The following is a 15,685-nucleotide window of genomic DNA, read 5'->3' on the forward strand; positions in this document are numbered from 1 at the left end:
ATCAACCTTTCAGCTAACAGGTACCTAATTTAGGGGATTTTCTTATTCTTCTTTCTGAGAAAGTACTCGAGCTGGCTCGACTGTAGCTGAGTCTGGTGTGTATTACAAAAAGAGCCTCTGATGTATTTCAAAACTACCCAAACTCGCTCCGACTTCGTGTCAGGTTGCGGCGCCTATCTGGCCGAAACTTGCACAGACCTAAGAGCTCTATATCGAGTCCTGGCTTGTCTCTGAAGATGCTATCTATACACAAAAAACTCAAAGAATGCAGTTTAAGCCTCCTAATGTACCTTCGCTATAAACTCTCGCAGGCCCTGGAGCCCCCGCGCTCTTAACACCCCTTCATCCTCTCAAAATCCTGACACCAATGAATGCAGGCAATTCTGGTCTTCCAGAATAAATACGTTTCGGGCATTAGAGAGCACAAACCCCAAGATTCCTCAAGGAGAATGGCTCACAGTAAGCCCGTTATTGACCGTTATGCCTGACAGCGCCTAGTGTCTCTTGGAATCACAGTAGGACGGAGGCTTAGGCTCGCTGGAACTGTCCGCCCAAGCCATGACCGTCAGGCTTGTCGTGTATGCCATGGCAACGAAGCCGAACACGCAGAGTCCCAGGTCAGACCATCTCTTCAGGTTGCTCTTGGCCACGGCACGGTAGTGCAAGAGGGGCTAGTAATCAACAGGACAAATGATTAGCTTTCTGCCCAAGGGTTATGTCAAAAGGACCAATAACAAGTAAAGCACATACCGGGTAGATGTAGACGAGCGGGATGCACGCAAAGTTTCCAACCAAAGCAACAAATTTGTCAAGGTTGTCGGCACCGCCCCAAGCGAGCGCAGCACACCCAGCGACCACGCAGAATCGATAGATGTTCTTCTGCCACTTGATGTAGGGGTTGTATTTGCCGCTGCGAGTGAACAAACCATTCTCGGTAATCCTGATAGCGGGGAATATTTGCAACGGTGTTGACAAAAGAATGGCCAACGAGTATAGGAACTGGACAACGTTGACCATCTTATCATCCTGTGGAAGGTTCAGTAAAACAACCGTCTCCGTCTTGGAGCCGTAGGCAGCATATGAGACGGCGCCCATGACAGTGAAGAGAGTGGTGATGATCACCATGATCACGGCCATAACCTTGGGGAACTTTTTAGGGTCTTTCATCGACTCCTGAATCGGGATGATCAGACCAATGCCCTCAAAAGTAAAGATAGCTGTGCCGATGAACAGCGTCCAATCTTTCTGGTTGAAGTAAATGATATCGGCCAATCCGTTGGTGCTAAGTGTAAGTACGTCGAAGTAGAAGAGGTAGGCCAGACCAATGACGATAAAAGCATCAGCAATGAGCGCAGTAAAGGCCAGCTTATTGATGTCTCGGAACAGAGAAAATGGGAGGAATATGACCATCTGCATGAGAATCAGGTATCCGACGTCAATTGACGTCCGACAATCAGTGACAGCAAGAATGAAGGCCTTCAAGTTTTCGGACGTGAAAACAATGTAAGCAGCAACGAACCCGACCTGACTGATGACGATGGATGTCAGGATCAGCAACCTCATCCACTTGCCATATAGAATTCCGCCGATATCGCCAAACGAACCGTCAACCTTGAGGCGAGTGTTGACCAGGAGCACAAAGCAATAGTAGCTAAGGGCAGCCACGAAAAGTAGTACCAAGTTGCTGAAAATCATGCCACCATTCAGGTACGCCCTGGGCAAGAACAGCACGCCAGTGCCCACAAATGACTTAAGGAGTACCATCGCTGCGTTAAGGGGAGTGGCCTTGCCGCTGCCGCCACGGTGCTTTCTCCTACGCTTACGCCTGCCAGGGGTCAACAGCGCACTGTCTTCCATCGGGTCGCGATCATCATCTGACCCTTCGCCGGCTGTGTAAAGATCCTCGTCGTCATCTCCGCTAGAAAAGTACTCGCCGGGACCCAGGACCTCGTCATCCTCCTCGAGTTCCTCTCCGGCAAAGTGGCCATATATCGAGAGAAATTCGAGGAAGTTGGAAGTGACCAAGGGAGGCTCCTGCGATGTACGTCCACCCTCCATCGAGCTGGGGTTCGCAGAGGGACTCCTAGCCGCCCGACGAAGGAAGTTGCGCCGGAACCCGCCAGGGACTTTGATGTTGTTTATATCGAGAACTTCATGTTCAGGGTCGGGGCGAGGCATACTAAAGCTCTTGCTCCGCTGAATGCGCTCTCGATTCGTGGCATCTTCTGTCCACCTGTAAATGGGCCGAGTGATGTCACCTCCCTGTAGTTTCAAACTCGAGAATTCATCATCATCAAGCCCTGGCCCCGAACCGTCAACAACTTGCTTGCCCTTGGAAGAGTCGTCGGGTCCTTCCGAACTGTCGGTCGGCTGTACCAGATGCCTCCTCACAATCTCCGCCACCGCCTCGTCGTCGTCGCGTTGGGAGCTGTCGGATTGAAGGAGTCGAGCCCGTGCATCAAAAGATCCATAGTTGGCGGGCGGTGTCGAGCCAAGCATAGGCGCGGCAGCCGAGGAAGCCGCCGGGGATTGTGATCGTACCGGGGGAGTGCCGAAGCGCGGAGGCGATGTACCAATGGTATTGGAAAGTGCGGCAGCGAGAGCGCTAATTCCCGGGCCGGGGGCAGTGGCGCTGGCGCCCGCAAGAGGAGTAAGGGAGCCGGATTCCGATGCTTGACGATAGGCATGGGGTCTCGGCGATGAGGACGCGAGGAGAGCAGCCGAGGGCGAACCGAACTGGGACGGTAGTGGCGAAGCAAGTCGAGCGGTGACGTCGGCGCGTGGAACCGAGGTGCTGAGTGATCTGCCTCGAAAGGAGCCGACGGGTGACGAGCCCAGCGGTGGCATCTGGGAGGGTGACTCCCGGCCTGTGTGCGACATTTTGGCGATATCGGCGATGGCCACTTCGAGGCACACCTATCAAAGCCTGTCCGTCTGTCGTTCTGTCCGTCCCTTTAGGATCAGGCCAGAATACTTGACTAGCTTCGGGGTGATTTTGCTGGCCGCAGAAACGTCGTCGGACAGGTTAGAGGTGCGACTCAATCTCTTGATGTGCAAGTCCGAGGTTGTTGGTGAGGATCGGAATGGAGAGCTCGGATTGATAAACAGGTCGGCGGGGAAAGCCGCAGCGTTGCAGCACAGCACTAGACTAGACCTAGTTCTAGTTGTGACCACTGGGGAATTGAACGTCCGATAAGGAAATAGGAAATAGAACGACACCAATGTCTGCCGTATCTAGCGTCCTTGAATGAAAATACAAAAGCAATGAAAAAGGTGCAATGACTGGCGAATGTCCCCGAGCCAAACACCGAACGTGTTTTGTCGTGTACAAAGGGGATGAACAAAATGTGAAAAATCAGCCAAGTAATTGGCCCAAGTCTGACAGTGTCGAGAGTTGCTGTGTGTCAAGTGATTGTTGACTCGTGATGGAAACACGGGGTAAGCCGCCAGGTGACGTGAACGGACGCTTACCCTGCCTCAAAACCCTGTAGATAGACCAGGCTGTACTTGATTTCAACGTCAAATGCCACAGGCCACAGCAACAGATAACTACTTAGGTACCTACATACCGAAACAAATATTATTGTCACATATCTATATCTACGAATGAAGATTGTCCTGGACACGTAGGTCATGAACGTAACTAGCTTGCTAGGTGGTAAGTAGGTAAGGTAGGTAGGTAGTAATGAATCAGGTGGGTTGTAATTACTTGGTACTGTGCGTACTGCTCCATGTGGCTTTGCTGGCCGATAAGGTAGATACCTCAAGGTAGGTAAGGTACCTTGGGTGGCCTCCGTAGCAACCTAAGCTCTGTTGCTATTAGGCGAGTTGAGGTACGTCACACATACTCGGTCCAAACAAGGCCGAGAGATATCCACCCTACCGGTCGGTGCGTTGTACTACATACAGAGGAAGGCGCGCACAAGGCCAAATAGAGTCGTGAGTACACCAAAGGGCCACGCCTAAATTCTACCGTCCACCTCAGTTGCATGATACATGATGCCGAGCTACTTCTTATACATCTACTCCGTACTACCTCTAAATTTGTTTGGCTCCCAAGCACATGACAAAGGCTAGTGAATGCGTCGTTAACCTCAATAATCTGACGTGGCTTATTTGACAGGACCCTAGATCTACCGGGGTTTTGGGAGCCAGGTGCATGTACTGTATTGCTGTGAGCAACAGCAATAGATAAGATACTATCGATTGGCCGAGAACAAATTTTTTTTCGCGATTGCATCGGCAGAGGCTGTCTTGGCGGCCAAATTATTGTACATTAGCAAGCAGATTTGTTTCAATTTGGTTGCGGGGACAGAGCCAAAACCGATTTCTAAGGGTATTATCTATTTATACATTGATTGACCTTTATCGCTGGCTTGAAGCTTCAGAATCATCGTCTTCACAAGACTAATTTAATCAGGTTGAAGCCCGCACCAATCACCGCAGGCGTACGTAGATAGCATAGCAATCCTCAAACTTACTGGCGTAGTAGAAGACAAGCTTCACCAAGACAATTTAAAGGTTTACAGAGACTTTGCCAAGACAGTTATACGTCACAGATTCACGGACTAAATCTTGTGGAGCCCTTCAGAGCGTTTGAACTGTAATAAATCACAGTACTACAGCAAATAATTACTTCAGTGATGACTTGAACGACTGAAGAGGGGTAAAGGTTCCGTGTGAAAAGCAAGCAGTTGGACGTGGGCTTGGTGGGTTTGGCTGCCGCTTCGCGACGGATCTGATCCAACATGTTCATTACCATGTAGTCCCATGTGGATTGTGGACAGGACACCCCTTAACTGCCTCCGGAATACAGCACACTATTATTATGGTAGACCCGAAATTACAAGTTCTACGGTAGGCAAGAAACGGTGCATTACTGTACGAATACGTGTGGTGGGGTGCCCGGTAACCGCGATTGGCCAATAGAAATCCGTTTGTAAACATTTCGAGTTCCCGTTGGGCCCGTTGATCTGTTTAAACTGTCCTTATTTGTTTACGTCCCATAGAAAATTCTCAAGTCCCACCGCCAATTTCCACTAGCTTCGGACTCGGGACACATGCAAATCCGACCTCAGCGGCAATTTTGCCAGGGAATAGGGAGCATTACTTTGCTTGCGTTTCTTGATTTGCTCTAATCTTTAAAATCCAAAGAGCCCAATCTGCTCGAAAAGCTCTTGGACGCAAATATGTCTTCCAGATATTCACTACGGCAGACCCCCAGGTAAGTTTTTGAACACACAGCCAGGTCATTGACCTCTACACAACGCAGCCCCTGAGACATAGGTGTTTACCTGTGCTCACGGTGTAGTGCTGTTGATTGCGCTCGTCACGTTTTAAACGTATCTGGATGTCAGCATAAAGCTGCTTCCCTCGTACGACGTGGCCACATCAGATAATTGGTACTGACGTTTTCCCTACAGGAAAAAGGAGCTCTTCGAGGGTATGGTCGAGACTCCTGCTCGTCGCTCCACTCGTAGAAAGTCACAGTTCCCCGAGACCGACGGTGATTCCAGCTCAGCTGCAGAGAGCGAAGCTGTTGCAAAGCCAGCCAACACTACTCGCCGCCGTGTACCCAAGTTCATTGAACACATCGACGAGACCGCCGAGTCCGACGCTCCTTCAGAATACTCACCCGTCTCCGCCACTGCCCCTAATTTGTCGAACGGCGACGAAATGGCTCGGAGGAAGGTCTCGCCCGACGGCGTTGCCGCGACTAGCGACGTCAAAATCAAGACCGAAGAGACCCCGGAGACGGAACCCCTTATCGATGGAAAGCTGAAACCCAAGGCTGTCGATGGCTGGATCCCGGGAACTGATCACCGCATCGACTCCTCCGGCTTCAAGGACTTTGGCGGACCTCTCGGTGTAACAACCATGATGATCTGCTTTCCGCTGCTCATGTACTACATGTGGATAGGATCCACCTACTACAACGGCAAATTCCCCCTGCCGGGTGATGGCGAGAGTCTGGGTGACTTTGTGAAGAAGCTAGGCACGTTGGCATACACAGGGGCGTTCCCCCATTTGAGGGCCTGGGTTATGTTCTGGACCTTTTTCATTTTCCAGGGGACCCTCTACTGCATCGCCCCGGGTGTCTGGGGCAAGGGAAAACCCCTTGCTCACGAGGGCGGCAAACAGCTTGATTATTACTGCTCGGCACAGTGGAGCTGGTACATCACTATTCTCACCGCGAGTGGCCTACACCTGAGTGGGTTCTTCCCGCTGTACACCATAATTGATGAGTTCGGATCTATTATGAGCGTCTGCATCATCTCCGGGTTTCTCATTAGCATCGTCGCCTACTTCTCGGCCATTCAGCGAGACGCCCAGCATCGCATGACGGGCTCCTTTCTGTACGACTTCTTCATGGGTGCTGAGCTCAACCCGCGCATGTTTGGCATCCTCGATTTCAAGATGTTCTTCGAAGTCCGCCTCCCGTGGTTCATCATGTTCCTGACGACGCTGGGACTGTGCGCTCGGCAGTATGAACAGTATGGCTACGTGACTGGCGAAGCATACTTTGTCCTCATGGCCCACTTTCTCTACGCCAACGCCTGCGCCAAGGGCGAGGAGCTCATCATCACCACTTGGGATATGTACTATGAGAAGTGGGGCTTCATGCTCATCTTCTGGAACATTGCTGGTGTTCCCCTGACATACGTCCACTGCACCCTTTACCTCGCCAATCACGACCCCTCCGAGTACGCTCACAGCAAGCCGGTCCTCGCCCTTATGTTCATTGGCTACCTGTTTGTCTATTGGGTCTGGGACACATGCAACTCGCAGAAGAACCGCTTCCGCGCCATGGAGCGTGGCCACCTGGTCCCTCGCAAGTCGTTCCCCCAGCTTCCCTACCAGACGATCCAGAACCCCCGAAAAATCCCTACCCAGACTGGAGACTCTCTTCTGGCCGATGGCTGGTACGGCATGGCCCGCAAGGTTCACTACACCTGCGATCTCTACTTTGCGCTCAACTGGGGTCTTATTACTGGCTTCGCGTAAGTTCCCTTTCCTCGCCTCGCTATAGCTCACAGATGCATTCACCGATGCTTGGTCGGAGCGGCAACTAATTTTTTATGATACCATTAGGAGCCCTTTCCCGTGGTTCTACCCTGTATTCTTCGCTGGAATGATTGTTCACCGCGCAGCTCGTGACATCGCTCGCTGCCGCGAAAAGTACGGGCCCGCCTGGGAGGAGTACGAGAAGCAGGTCCCCTATCTCTTCATCCCCGTAAGTCATCAAAAACGCATTTCTATCGTTTTAATGCAGCGGTGAGTATCAACAGCTAACCCTTATATCTAATAGTACGTCATCTAAGATGGTCAGGTTCGTCGAGACCACGATACTTTTGTCAACCGCAACCCCCAATACCTTACTCATGCATTCTATTCTTGTATATTTTTTCCCCTGCTACCATTTTAGTACAATGTTTATGTATTATCAGCTTTGACCTCTCGCTGAAAGGCAGCGTCACAGTGTGAACATCTAGAGTAAATTATCTTTGACTTACAAGAGTGAGAGGATACGCCGATAGATGGATTGTATAGCATACACCAGCTCAGAATCATAATGACATCAATTGTTCGCTTCTCTGTCGTGATAAAACCTTAATGCGATCTCATCACCTGTAACCAACTGAAGACATTGCGTGATCAGAACTCTACAGCCGAAGACATAAATAAAAGTCCAAAACTACTCGTCTCGTGATGGTCAAAGTCAAATGAAAAATCCTAGACTACAGTTATGCTCTTGTCGACCGTTCTAAGCCCATAATCACCCCCGTCTTATCCTCAAAATAGAGTTCATCTCCAATCGAAATGCTGTTGCTAACAATGTACACTGGTGTTTGCGCATCCCATTAACCCTTATAAAATGCAGTCCAAAACACCTTACTGGTGGAACGAACTTTTTGCTGCTTCAAGGAAGTTTGATAATTGCCGATTCCTCCCGAGAAAAGATAAATGGAAACCATGCCCACAGCTAAAGGCACGTCCTTTTGTTGACAAACGAGGACCCCGGGCATTTGCGGTAGGTACAGTGTTGCCCACCCGAGTCTCAAGTCAGACTCAAGCCTCGCCTGATCCATACCTTAATTCGCCGTTTAGCATGTGGTGTTGAGGGTCGCCTTTGAGTTCATCAGCAGCGCAACGATCAAACCGTAAAGACCTATAACGTCTGTTAGTCGGTTACCAAGCAAAAACAACTGTTTCATTTTCGTAGGGGCTTACCCAAAACTTCGGCGAAAATGAGAATCAGAATCATGCCGACGAAGAGCCTTGGCTGTTGAGCGGTACCACGGACACCGGCATCACCAACGATACCGATGGCGAAACCAGCAGCAAGACCAGCCAAACCGACGGCAAGACCGGCACCGAGCTGGATGAAGCCAGTGAACAAGGCGTATTCGTCCTGCTTCAGGTTGTCCGAAATCAGGACGGACACGACGAGACCGTAAATACCAATGATACCAGCCATAATGACGGGAACAATGTCTATATTCAATCGGGTCAACACACGTCTTCGACAATTGACAAAACCGCTTGTCCGAAGGACAGATGAATCAAGTCGATGGGATATTTCTCACTCTTGACAATCAGGTCAGGGCGCAGGACACCCATGGCAGCAATACCGACACCGGACTTGGCTGTGCCGTACGAGGCGCCGAGGCAAGTGAAGACAATGGCAGCAGTGCAGCCCATAGCGCCGAAGAAGGGCTGTTGAAACATCGTTAGTATCGCTTATATATAAGAGCCCCTGATTAAGGTGTTATGGTAGGATAGGAGAAAGATTCGGCGCGTCCCTTAGGAACGGGGATCGGATCGTGGTCGGGGACGAGTTACTAACCGCGTAGGCCGGGCTGCATCACGATGGGTTGGTTAGCTTTCATCTGTTCAATGGCACGCGGGTGTATCGACATCTTCGTGGCTTCAGGTTCTGTGGTAGATCGATTCTGAAGCGCAGGTTGAGGTTTCGATTTTCGTCGCAGAACTCGCTTCTCCCAGAATTGGTAGGTCATAACAAGCGAAAGTAGATTCGATTGAACTTACCAAAGTTCTGAAGGCATTGTGAAAGGTTTTGCTGTTGGATTAATCGTCGATGAACAAAATTAGTTGATCGTCGAGATCAACTTGTACCGAAAGTGTAAATGTTCGGGGGATGATGCGATGGAGGAACTGCGACGTTGATGCAGCTGGTTTATGGTGACGACGTGCAAGATGAGGATGCTCGGTTGATGCTGTCAGGTTTTGGGAAGCTCGGAGGTGGATGCCTTAGCTCGCTGGCCGCAATCCCGAAACTGCACCGTGAGCAGCAAGTTTTGCGCAGAAAAGATGTTCCATACCGATCAGTCCCTTGGCCAAGGCGGAGCTGTTGTGGGTCTCTCTGCCCCACGCCAAGCGAAGCTCCGCGACTGGCAGAAAAAAAAAGTTCTTGAAGCCATTTTGAGAAATCCTCGCCTGCGCGCGTAGAATATTATCGTCAGTTTGCTCATACCCCCAGAATTTTCTTTTTCCCTAGGGCGAGCCACCGCAGTGAACCCTGGGAACTTTCAAGTTATTTGTTTTACCGAACTATTAAATCCACCATGTCTGCCAACGACTCTGCCGGTAAGATCTCGTCACTGTCTCTTGCTTTGATCTAACATTTCAATATGCTGACCATCACATAGCCTGGCCTCTCGCCGATGCCGCTCTCACCCAGGTAATTTGATACTTTCGAAGCTCGAACACAGCGATCGGTAACTCAATTAAAGTCCAACTCGTGATAGGAAATCCTTGACCTGGTTCAATCGGCCGCCCACTACCGCCAGCTGAAGAAGGGAGCCAACGAGGCTACCAAGACTCTGAGCCGTGGTGTGTCCGAGTTGGTTATCCTGGCCGCTGACTGCGAGCCCCTCGCCATTCTTCTTCACATTCCTCTCTTGGCCGAGGACAAGAACGTCCCCTACGTCTTTGTGGTAAGTTAAGCAATGATTCAGAATCATCCCCAGTAACTGATCCCCCATGTGTTGACTCTTTTGACTTTTCCCCCTCTAGCCTTCCAAGATTGCGCTTGGCCGTGCCTGCGGTGTTTCCCGCGCCGTTATTGCCGCCAGCATTACCAGCAACGAGGCCAGCGACCTCCAGGGCCAGATCCGTACCCTGAGGGACAAGGTCGAGCGCCTGGCTATTTAAGCCACTAGGACCAAGATACCAATTCGAAGGAATTCATCGGCGTCTACGGTGCTCAGCGGACATAATGTTCACGATCTTATGTGGACTAGGTTTATAGTCTATTGGAATATATGACGAATTAAGGGCGTTGTGGTGCGCAAAATTATCAAGTTTTGGACGTGGTGAAATGGCCGTGATGATGTTTTCAAGGAGCAACTGCACTTGGGACCGATGCGATTCTGATGAAGGCATGTAATGTGTCCAATGATTGTCGCCTGGCTGTAGCCTGCGCGGGGTTCTCTGGTAGGAATGAGGTTCTGGGAATATGCTTAATCAACAACGATAATTCTCTTATAGCATTACGTCCAAACGATTATTTTGATCACATACACCAAGTTCGTATATACAGCCTCTGCTACATGTGGTCACGCGCATCCCACACGGGATTTGGTAAAGGTACTTATGATCTCGCCAATCAGTGGTGACATAGAAAGGGCAAGAAGTATGTGATCTTGACATGTGCCTTGTAAAACATGTTGCAATATGTATCAAGTGGAAATATTGTACCCAAGGCAATATTGCGACAAAATCAAAACCAGTGTCTGCAGACCTTGGGCGGGCCACAGGGGAGGTAACACTTTTACCTTGCGCGTAAGGCACTAGGCTGGATGTATGAAAATACATGACGCCGATTATCGGTACTCAACCTAGCGAGGCCCAGGATTCGATGCATGACGCAACCCGACATCCTGGAGGGCCAGTCTTAGTCGCCCCGCATTCATACTCCTGCGACAGGTGAGGCGACCCATGACTGCCGGCCAGAGAGACTCTATTGACCTGATGTACCCCGGTACAACATATTACCACGGTATTTTGAACAGTTTTAGTTCATGCTAGCCCTGATGACAATAGCGACAAGTCATTTTTCTCAGTCCTCATAAAATACCTATCAAATTTTACTTCTGCACATTGAACAGAAATCCTATATACCTGAATCCCGAATTTACTCCAAAAGGGACTGGTTTTTTGCCATGCCAGGCCTCGCCCGCAAAGTGCTAATCACCGCCGCCGTCGAAGGTCTGATCCTACAGCCACTGTCGTCTAAGAGGGAGCAGAGGCCGGCTGCGCCCGTAAAGCTCAAATACGGCGATGCCAGTATTTCTAATGTCACCCGGGACGATTCGCCAAACCCTTCTTCCAAATCCAATGCCTCTTTTGAGAGTTTTGGTATAGTTGGTCAGTGGCACACACACATATATTGGGAGGACAGACTGGAGAGGGAGAAAACAAATATCAGACGAGATGATAGATATATGAGTACAGCGCTAGCTAATACAAACAACGGATCCTCGCGCTTTCAGGCGTGATTACTGTCCCTCCCGAGAGCTACCTGGTCTCGATTACGCAACGTCAACAGGTCGCCGTCGTCCGCGGCCAACCCGTTTATGTCGTCACTGAAGTTGCGCTCACTCCGATCAGCTCGCAAAACGAAGCCACCGAGGCCATCAACAAGACTGTTGCCCACATCAAGCAGGCAAGTCTGGCGGAGGGCAATAGCGCCAGTAGCGACAGCGAAACCGAAAACTCAGCGCCCGTACCGTACGACATTGACGACTATGTGGACGACACAGCCGGGCCCAAGAAGGGCCACAAGTCCACTACGAGCGTCGCATCAGATGTCATGAAGCAAAAAGGCGGGTACGGGAGATTTGCGCAGCGGTGGTTCAGCAAAGGTGGCTGGTTGGAAGACCAGAAACGTATGATGGGTCTGAGCAAGAGCGCGGGGGGTTCAGAACCCACAAAGGACGATGGCAAGACTGGCGGCGTGCCACCTTCTGAGGATCCTGTCGACAGTCCAGTGGATGCAGTCAAGACTGCCACCCAAGGCGCAGTGGGAGGCGCGGCATCGCTACTACCCAAGCTCCTTCGAACCTCGCAAATCTTGTTCGGCGCATCCCGGAGCTTCTTCTTCAGCTATGATTATGATATAACTCATAGTCTTGCGTCACAAAGTCGGGAACAAGGCCTCAGTGCGTCCGCATCGGGCGAGTCGCCGCTGTATGACAAAGTGGACCCGATTTTCTGGTGGAACAGACATCTACAACGTACGTTCGTGAACGCAGGGGCCGATGCATTAGTCTTGCCGTTGATGCAGGGGTTCGTCGGACAGAGGTCGTTTGTCGTCGATAGTGATCCACCGCCAGTCGAGGAAGTTGCCAGGGGATCATTCGAGCTGAACGACATGAGACCAAAGTCGGGTATGACAACGCCTATGAATGAGAAAAAGTCTGCAGAGCTCATGAGGTCTTCAGAACGGCGGTTTGACATCACCATCATCTCCAGACGGTCCGTCAAGCGGGCTGGACTACGATACTTGCGGCGTGGCATCGACGACGATGGATACGCAGCCAACTTTGTCGAGACAGAACAGATTCTCTCTCCTGTTGACTCTGAGGAACCTGCACATGTCTTTTCCTTCACGCAGATCAGGGGCAGTATACCACTCTTTTTCAAGCAGTCGCCATACTCATTAAAACCAGCACCCGTGATACAGCACTCACAAGAAGCCAACTACCAAGCGCTTCGGAAGCATTTCACCATGCTTAAGAAACACTATGGGACTGTGCAAATAATAAACCTCGTTGAGAAGCACGGCGTCGAGGCGAGTATCGGGCAGCAGTATGAGGCAGGCGTGAAGAGACTCAACGATGAAAGTGGACTGGATGAGGTTGTTCCGTTCGAGTGGTTTGATTTCCACTCAGTATGCCGAGGCATGAAGTTTGAACGCGTGAGCGAGCTACTGGATATTCTTACCCGAAAGCTGGAAGACCTCGACAGCACTGTAGAGACGAACGGGGAGGTTGTGAAGAGCCAGAAGGGAGTATTCAGAACCAACTGTATGGACTGTCTCGACAGGACGAACGTATGTCAGAGTTCATTCGCCAAGTTTATGCTCGACCGTCAACTGGCAAATTTGGGATTCGATATGTCAGCGCAGAAGGACCAAGAAAACTCGTGGTTTAATACGTTATGGGCGGATAACGGCGACTCTATCTCAAAGCAATATGCTTCTACAGCTGCAATGAAGGGTGACTATACGAGAACGAGGAAACGTGATTACCGTGGCGCTTTGACGGACATTGGTCTGTCAGTAACTCGACTGTGGAGTGGGTAAGGAAAGAAACATATAAACTTGTCGCTTGTTTGACCCCAGTGCTGACAGTATGCAGTATGATCAACGACTTCTTCGTCCAGACAACCATCGACTTCCTCCTCGGCAACGTAACCGCACTAGTCTTTGAAGAGTTTGAAGAGAACATGATGACTCAGGATCCGGCCGTCTCTATGCAAAAAATGCGGGAACAGGCGATAGAGCTTTGCCAGAAGCGCGTGATTGCCGACGAGAAAGAGGAGTTCATCGGCGGGTGGACTATGCTGGTGCCGCAGGAACCAGATGCATTTACGCTAACTGCTCAGCCTCTTGAGGAGGCGGTGCTTTTGCTGACTGATGTCGCCCTATATCTCTGCAGGTTCGATTGGAACATGGACAAGGTTTCCTCCTTCGAGCGTGTCGAATACCCCCACATTCGCAAAATCAAGTTTGGGCCTTACATCACGTCTACAATGACAGCTGCACAGACGGATGAGTCAAAGAACCAGGGAATCTTGATCTTTTATACGCCAGGTTCCAAAGACATCAAACGGGTAAACACCAGATCCCTCTCGACTTCCAAGTTGGATGTAGCCGAAAAGAAGGAGGGGACCGGTGGGCTGGGGAGCATATTCTCCATGCGACCATCCCAGCCGGCCGAGAAGAAGATCGCCCTGAAAGTCCTTCATTCGCGGTCTTCGCTAGCTGATACTAGTAGGGGTAATGGGCTCACCGAGATCCAACAGGTTGTGAGCATCAGCGCGCAGATGGAGCGACTGGTGCACCTCAACAAGCCCCAACCGGCCGGTGAAGAAAAGGAGAGCGTGCTCGAGAGTGGTGATATTGTTTCGGTAGCTGAGGCGAGAAGGAACGAGGGCCTGTTAGGGCAGCTGGGATACTCAATCAAGAAGCTTGTTTGGGCATGAGATGGCGAAGATCTCAATGCATTCATACAACGCTTCCTCCAGCATGATATGTCTTTTTTTCAAAGTGTGGCGTACGGCTGTTATGACCATTGATACATCCATACCTAGCCAGATGGCATAATATCATGATTCTGAATTACTCTTGGCTTGGAATACTGGCTTTTTAGCGCGGTACAGGTGCATCTGGAAGCGCATATTCTCCAAAGGAATCGGGTAAGTGAGTTTCTCGGGGAGTCGAAACCACCGTGACTCCTGAGACTCCATCTTTTGCCAGGTGCAGTCCTCGGCTGTTGCTAGCACCTTGTCAAGCAACCAGAGCATTGGATATTTCTTGGCCTCCTTGCCAACTGTGGCCTCAGAATATGAGCCCGGGCTATCAACGACGAGGAGCAGCGAGCCCGAAGGTATGACGGCTGTGACATCTAGCAGGAATTGGGTTGTTTTGCCTATGCCGCCTGCTGTAAATAGCTCGTTGAGGGTGAAGAAAAGAGTCACCAGGCAAGGGCCCTCGTCGGGGAAAATACCAACGAGCTCCGAAGACAGAACATCCTTTTGCAGGAACTTTGCAGCGAGTCTTGCAGGTTCGATGAGCGAGCGGTTGTTCGCCATTGCCTCGGCGTTGGCCCATTGGGGCAGAATGGGCGGCGTGGTGACATGGCTGGCGAGGGAGTCAACGATGGCTCCCCAGGGCCCAGAGTCTATGAGAGTAACAGCTCCAGATCTGTCTGGCGCCTGGGATAGGTAGGCAGCAAACGCGGCAACCTCTGCTGCTCCACCTCCGATAGAGACCATATTTAGAATTGCCGGGGTCTTCTCATCGGGTCCAGTCTCAGCGGGGAGCAGCAGCTCGAGATGCTCAAAGATGCCGGAAAGTACCTCCGCATACCCCAGGGCCCTGGTCGGACTATAGCGCGCCGCATATACGCGAAGGTTGGCTTCATCTCCAAACACTCGCTCGAAGTCACGGTCGAACAGGCCCTGCTTAACAGCCTGAAGAGTGTTGGTGAAGTCTGGAGAGGTAAGTTCTGCGTTGAATGCCTGTGAAAAGAGGTTGAGCATCTTCTGTTGGTCTGGCAAGCTGATCAGATTTGTGTTTGGCTTATCCACGCTCCTGGCAGGGCGCTCAGGAGCCGGCGTCTGTTTTTTTGTGGTTTTTGTGGTTTGTGTCTGCTTCTTGGGCTGCGACTGAGTATTCCTCGTCGGCCTGTTGCCTTTTGGCGGAGCAGGTTTTCCCATGCTGACGTTACCCCCAAAAGAGCCCGTTCGATTGATTGGCTTGAGTATTTTTTTTTTAAGATTTTTTTTTTAAAAGAAAAAAGAAGAAAAATCCCGACCCTGGCTGAGTCCACCGTAGATGTAAAATCAAAGCCACTGAGCTGTTGCGTAACTAGGTACAGCCCTAGGTAGGTACCTAGGTAGGTAGGTAGGTACCTACCTTATGCATCTGAGTAGG

At 50.8% G+C, this 15,685-nt stretch overlaps 6 protein-coding genes across 6 annotated transcripts; 3 read left to right on the plus strand and 3 right to left on the minus strand.

The window, feature by feature from the left end:
* Window positions 1-12: 12 nt before the first annotated feature.
* MGG_02464 (vacuolar amino acid transporter 3) lies at window positions 13-3,414 on the minus strand. Its single transcript, XM_003709210.1, has 2 exons — window positions 751-3,414; window positions 13-671 (listed from the first exon to the last, which is right to left on the minus strand). Exons 1-2 carry the CDS (start codon window positions 2,878-2,880, stop codon window positions 495-497), a joined length of 2,307 nt encoding a protein of 768 aa, XP_003709258.1. The 5' UTR covers window positions 2,881-3,414; the 3' UTR covers window positions 13-494.
* A 1,613-nt stretch (window positions 3,415-5,027) lies between these two features.
* On the plus strand, window positions 5,028-7,601 carry MGG_02465 (Delta(24(24(1)))-sterol reductase). The gene is made up of 4 exons (XM_003709211.1): window positions 5,028-5,224; window positions 5,424-7,001; window positions 7,093-7,234; window positions 7,310-7,601. The coding sequence occupies exons 1-4, from the start codon at window positions 5,190-5,192 to the stop codon at window positions 7,319-7,321; spliced, it is 1,767 nt and encodes a 588-aa protein (XP_003709259.1). The 5' UTR covers window positions 5,028-5,189; the 3' UTR covers window positions 7,322-7,601.
* A 92-nt stretch (window positions 7,602-7,693) lies between these two features.
* On the minus strand, window positions 7,694-9,262 carry MGG_02466 (V-type proton ATPase proteolipid subunit). The gene is made up of 5 exons (XM_003709212.1): window positions 9,052-9,262; window positions 8,849-8,861; window positions 8,589-8,718; window positions 8,233-8,496; window positions 7,694-8,170 (listed from the first exon to the last, which is right to left on the minus strand). The coding sequence occupies exons 1-5, from the start codon at window positions 9,066-9,068 to the stop codon at window positions 8,106-8,108; spliced, it is 489 nt and encodes a 162-aa protein (XP_003709260.1). The 5' UTR covers window positions 9,069-9,262; the 3' UTR covers window positions 7,694-8,105.
* A 148-nt stretch (window positions 9,263-9,410) lies between these two features.
* MGG_02467 (ribonucleoprotein-associated protein) lies at window positions 9,411-10,355 on the plus strand. Its single transcript, XM_003709213.1, has 4 exons — window positions 9,411-9,609; window positions 9,672-9,703; window positions 9,771-9,959; window positions 10,039-10,355. Exons 1-4 carry the CDS (start codon window positions 9,588-9,590, stop codon window positions 10,174-10,176), a joined length of 381 nt encoding a protein of 126 aa, XP_003709261.1. The 5' UTR covers window positions 9,411-9,587; the 3' UTR covers window positions 10,177-10,355.
* Window positions 10,356-10,960: 605 nt separating this feature from the next.
* Window positions 10,961-14,378, plus strand: MGG_02468 (uncharacterized protein). The gene is made up of 3 exons (XM_003709214.1): window positions 10,961-11,391; window positions 11,517-13,326; window positions 13,386-14,378. Exons 1-3 carry the CDS (start codon window positions 11,187-11,189, stop codon window positions 14,230-14,232), a joined length of 2,862 nt encoding a protein of 953 aa, XP_003709262.1. The 5' UTR covers window positions 10,961-11,186; the 3' UTR covers window positions 14,233-14,378.
* MGG_02469 (uncharacterized protein) lies at window positions 14,356-15,676 on the minus strand (the record flags this gene model as incomplete). The annotated part of the gene is made up of 2 exons (XM_003709215.1): window positions 14,356-15,507; window positions 15,668-15,676. 2 exons carry the CDS (start codon window positions 15,674-15,676, stop codon window positions 14,356-14,358), a joined length of 1,161 nt encoding a protein of 386 aa, XP_003709263.1.
* Between the last annotated feature and the right edge of the window lie 9 nt (window positions 15,677-15,685).

Source organism: Pyricularia oryzae, chromosome 1 (assembly GCF_000002495.2).
Source record: "Pyricularia oryzae 70-15 chromosome 1, whole genome shotgun sequence".
NCBI lineage: Eukaryota > Fungi > Ascomycota > Sordariomycetes > Magnaporthales > Pyriculariaceae > Pyricularia > Pyricularia oryzae.

What these genes read in the sequence shown, in the direction of transcription:
- MGG_02468 (XM_003709214.1), top strand. Translation starts at nt 11,187, where the DNA reads ATGCCAGGCCTCGCCCGCAAAGTGCTAATCACCGCCGCCGTCGAAGGT. An exon ending in TGAGAGTTTTGGTATAGTTG is followed by an intron (nt 11,392 to 11,516) that starts GTCAGTGGCACA and finishes TCGCGCTTTCAG; the next exon opens with GCGTGATTACTGTCCCTCCC. An exon ending in GTAACTCGACTGTGGAGTGG is followed by an intron (nt 13,327 to 13,385) that starts GTAAGGAAAGAA and finishes GACAGTATGCAG; the next exon opens with TATGATCAACGACTTCTTCG.
- MGG_02466 (XM_003709212.1), bottom strand. An exon ending in CCCTGACCTGATTGTCAAGA is followed by an intron (nt 8,497 to 8,588) that starts GTGAGAAATATC and finishes GATTGAATATAG; the next exon opens with ACATTGTTCCCGTCATTATG. An exon ending in CATTTTCGCCGAAGTTTTGG is followed by an intron (nt 8,171 to 8,232) that starts GTAAGCCCCTAC and finishes CAGACGTTATAG; the next exon opens with GTCTTTACGGTTTGATCGTT.
- MGG_02467 (XM_003709213.1), top strand. Translation starts at nt 9,588, where the DNA reads ATGTCTGCCAACGACTCTGCCG. An exon ending in CCGATGCCGCTCTCACCCAG is followed by an intron (nt 9,704 to 9,770) that starts GTAATTTGATAC and finishes AACTCGTGATAG; the next exon opens with GAAATCCTTGACCTGGTTCA. An exon ending in ACGTCCCCTACGTCTTTGTG is followed by an intron (nt 9,960 to 10,038) that starts GTAAGTTAAGCA and finishes TTCCCCCTCTAG; the next exon opens with CCTTCCAAGATTGCGCTTGG.
- MGG_02464 (XM_003709210.1), bottom strand. Translation starts at nt 2,880, where the DNA reads ATGTCGCACACAGGCCGGGAGTCACCCTCCCAGATGCCACCGCTGGGC. An exon ending in CGCTCGTCTACATCTACCCG is followed by an intron (nt 672 to 750) that starts GTATGTGCTTTA and finishes GTTGATTACTAG; the next exon opens with CCCCTCTTGCACTACCGTGC.
- MGG_02465 (XM_003709211.1), top strand. Translation starts at nt 5,190, where the DNA reads ATGTCTTCCAGATATTCACTACGGCAGACCCCCAG. An exon ending in TCACTACGGCAGACCCCCAG is followed by an intron (nt 5,225 to 5,423) that starts GTAAGTTTTTGA and finishes TTTTCCCTACAG; the next exon opens with GAAAAAGGAGCTCTTCGAGG. An exon ending in GGTCTTATTACTGGCTTCGC is followed by an intron (nt 7,002 to 7,092) that starts GTAAGTTCCCTT and finishes TGATACCATTAG; the next exon opens with GAGCCCTTTCCCGTGGTTCT.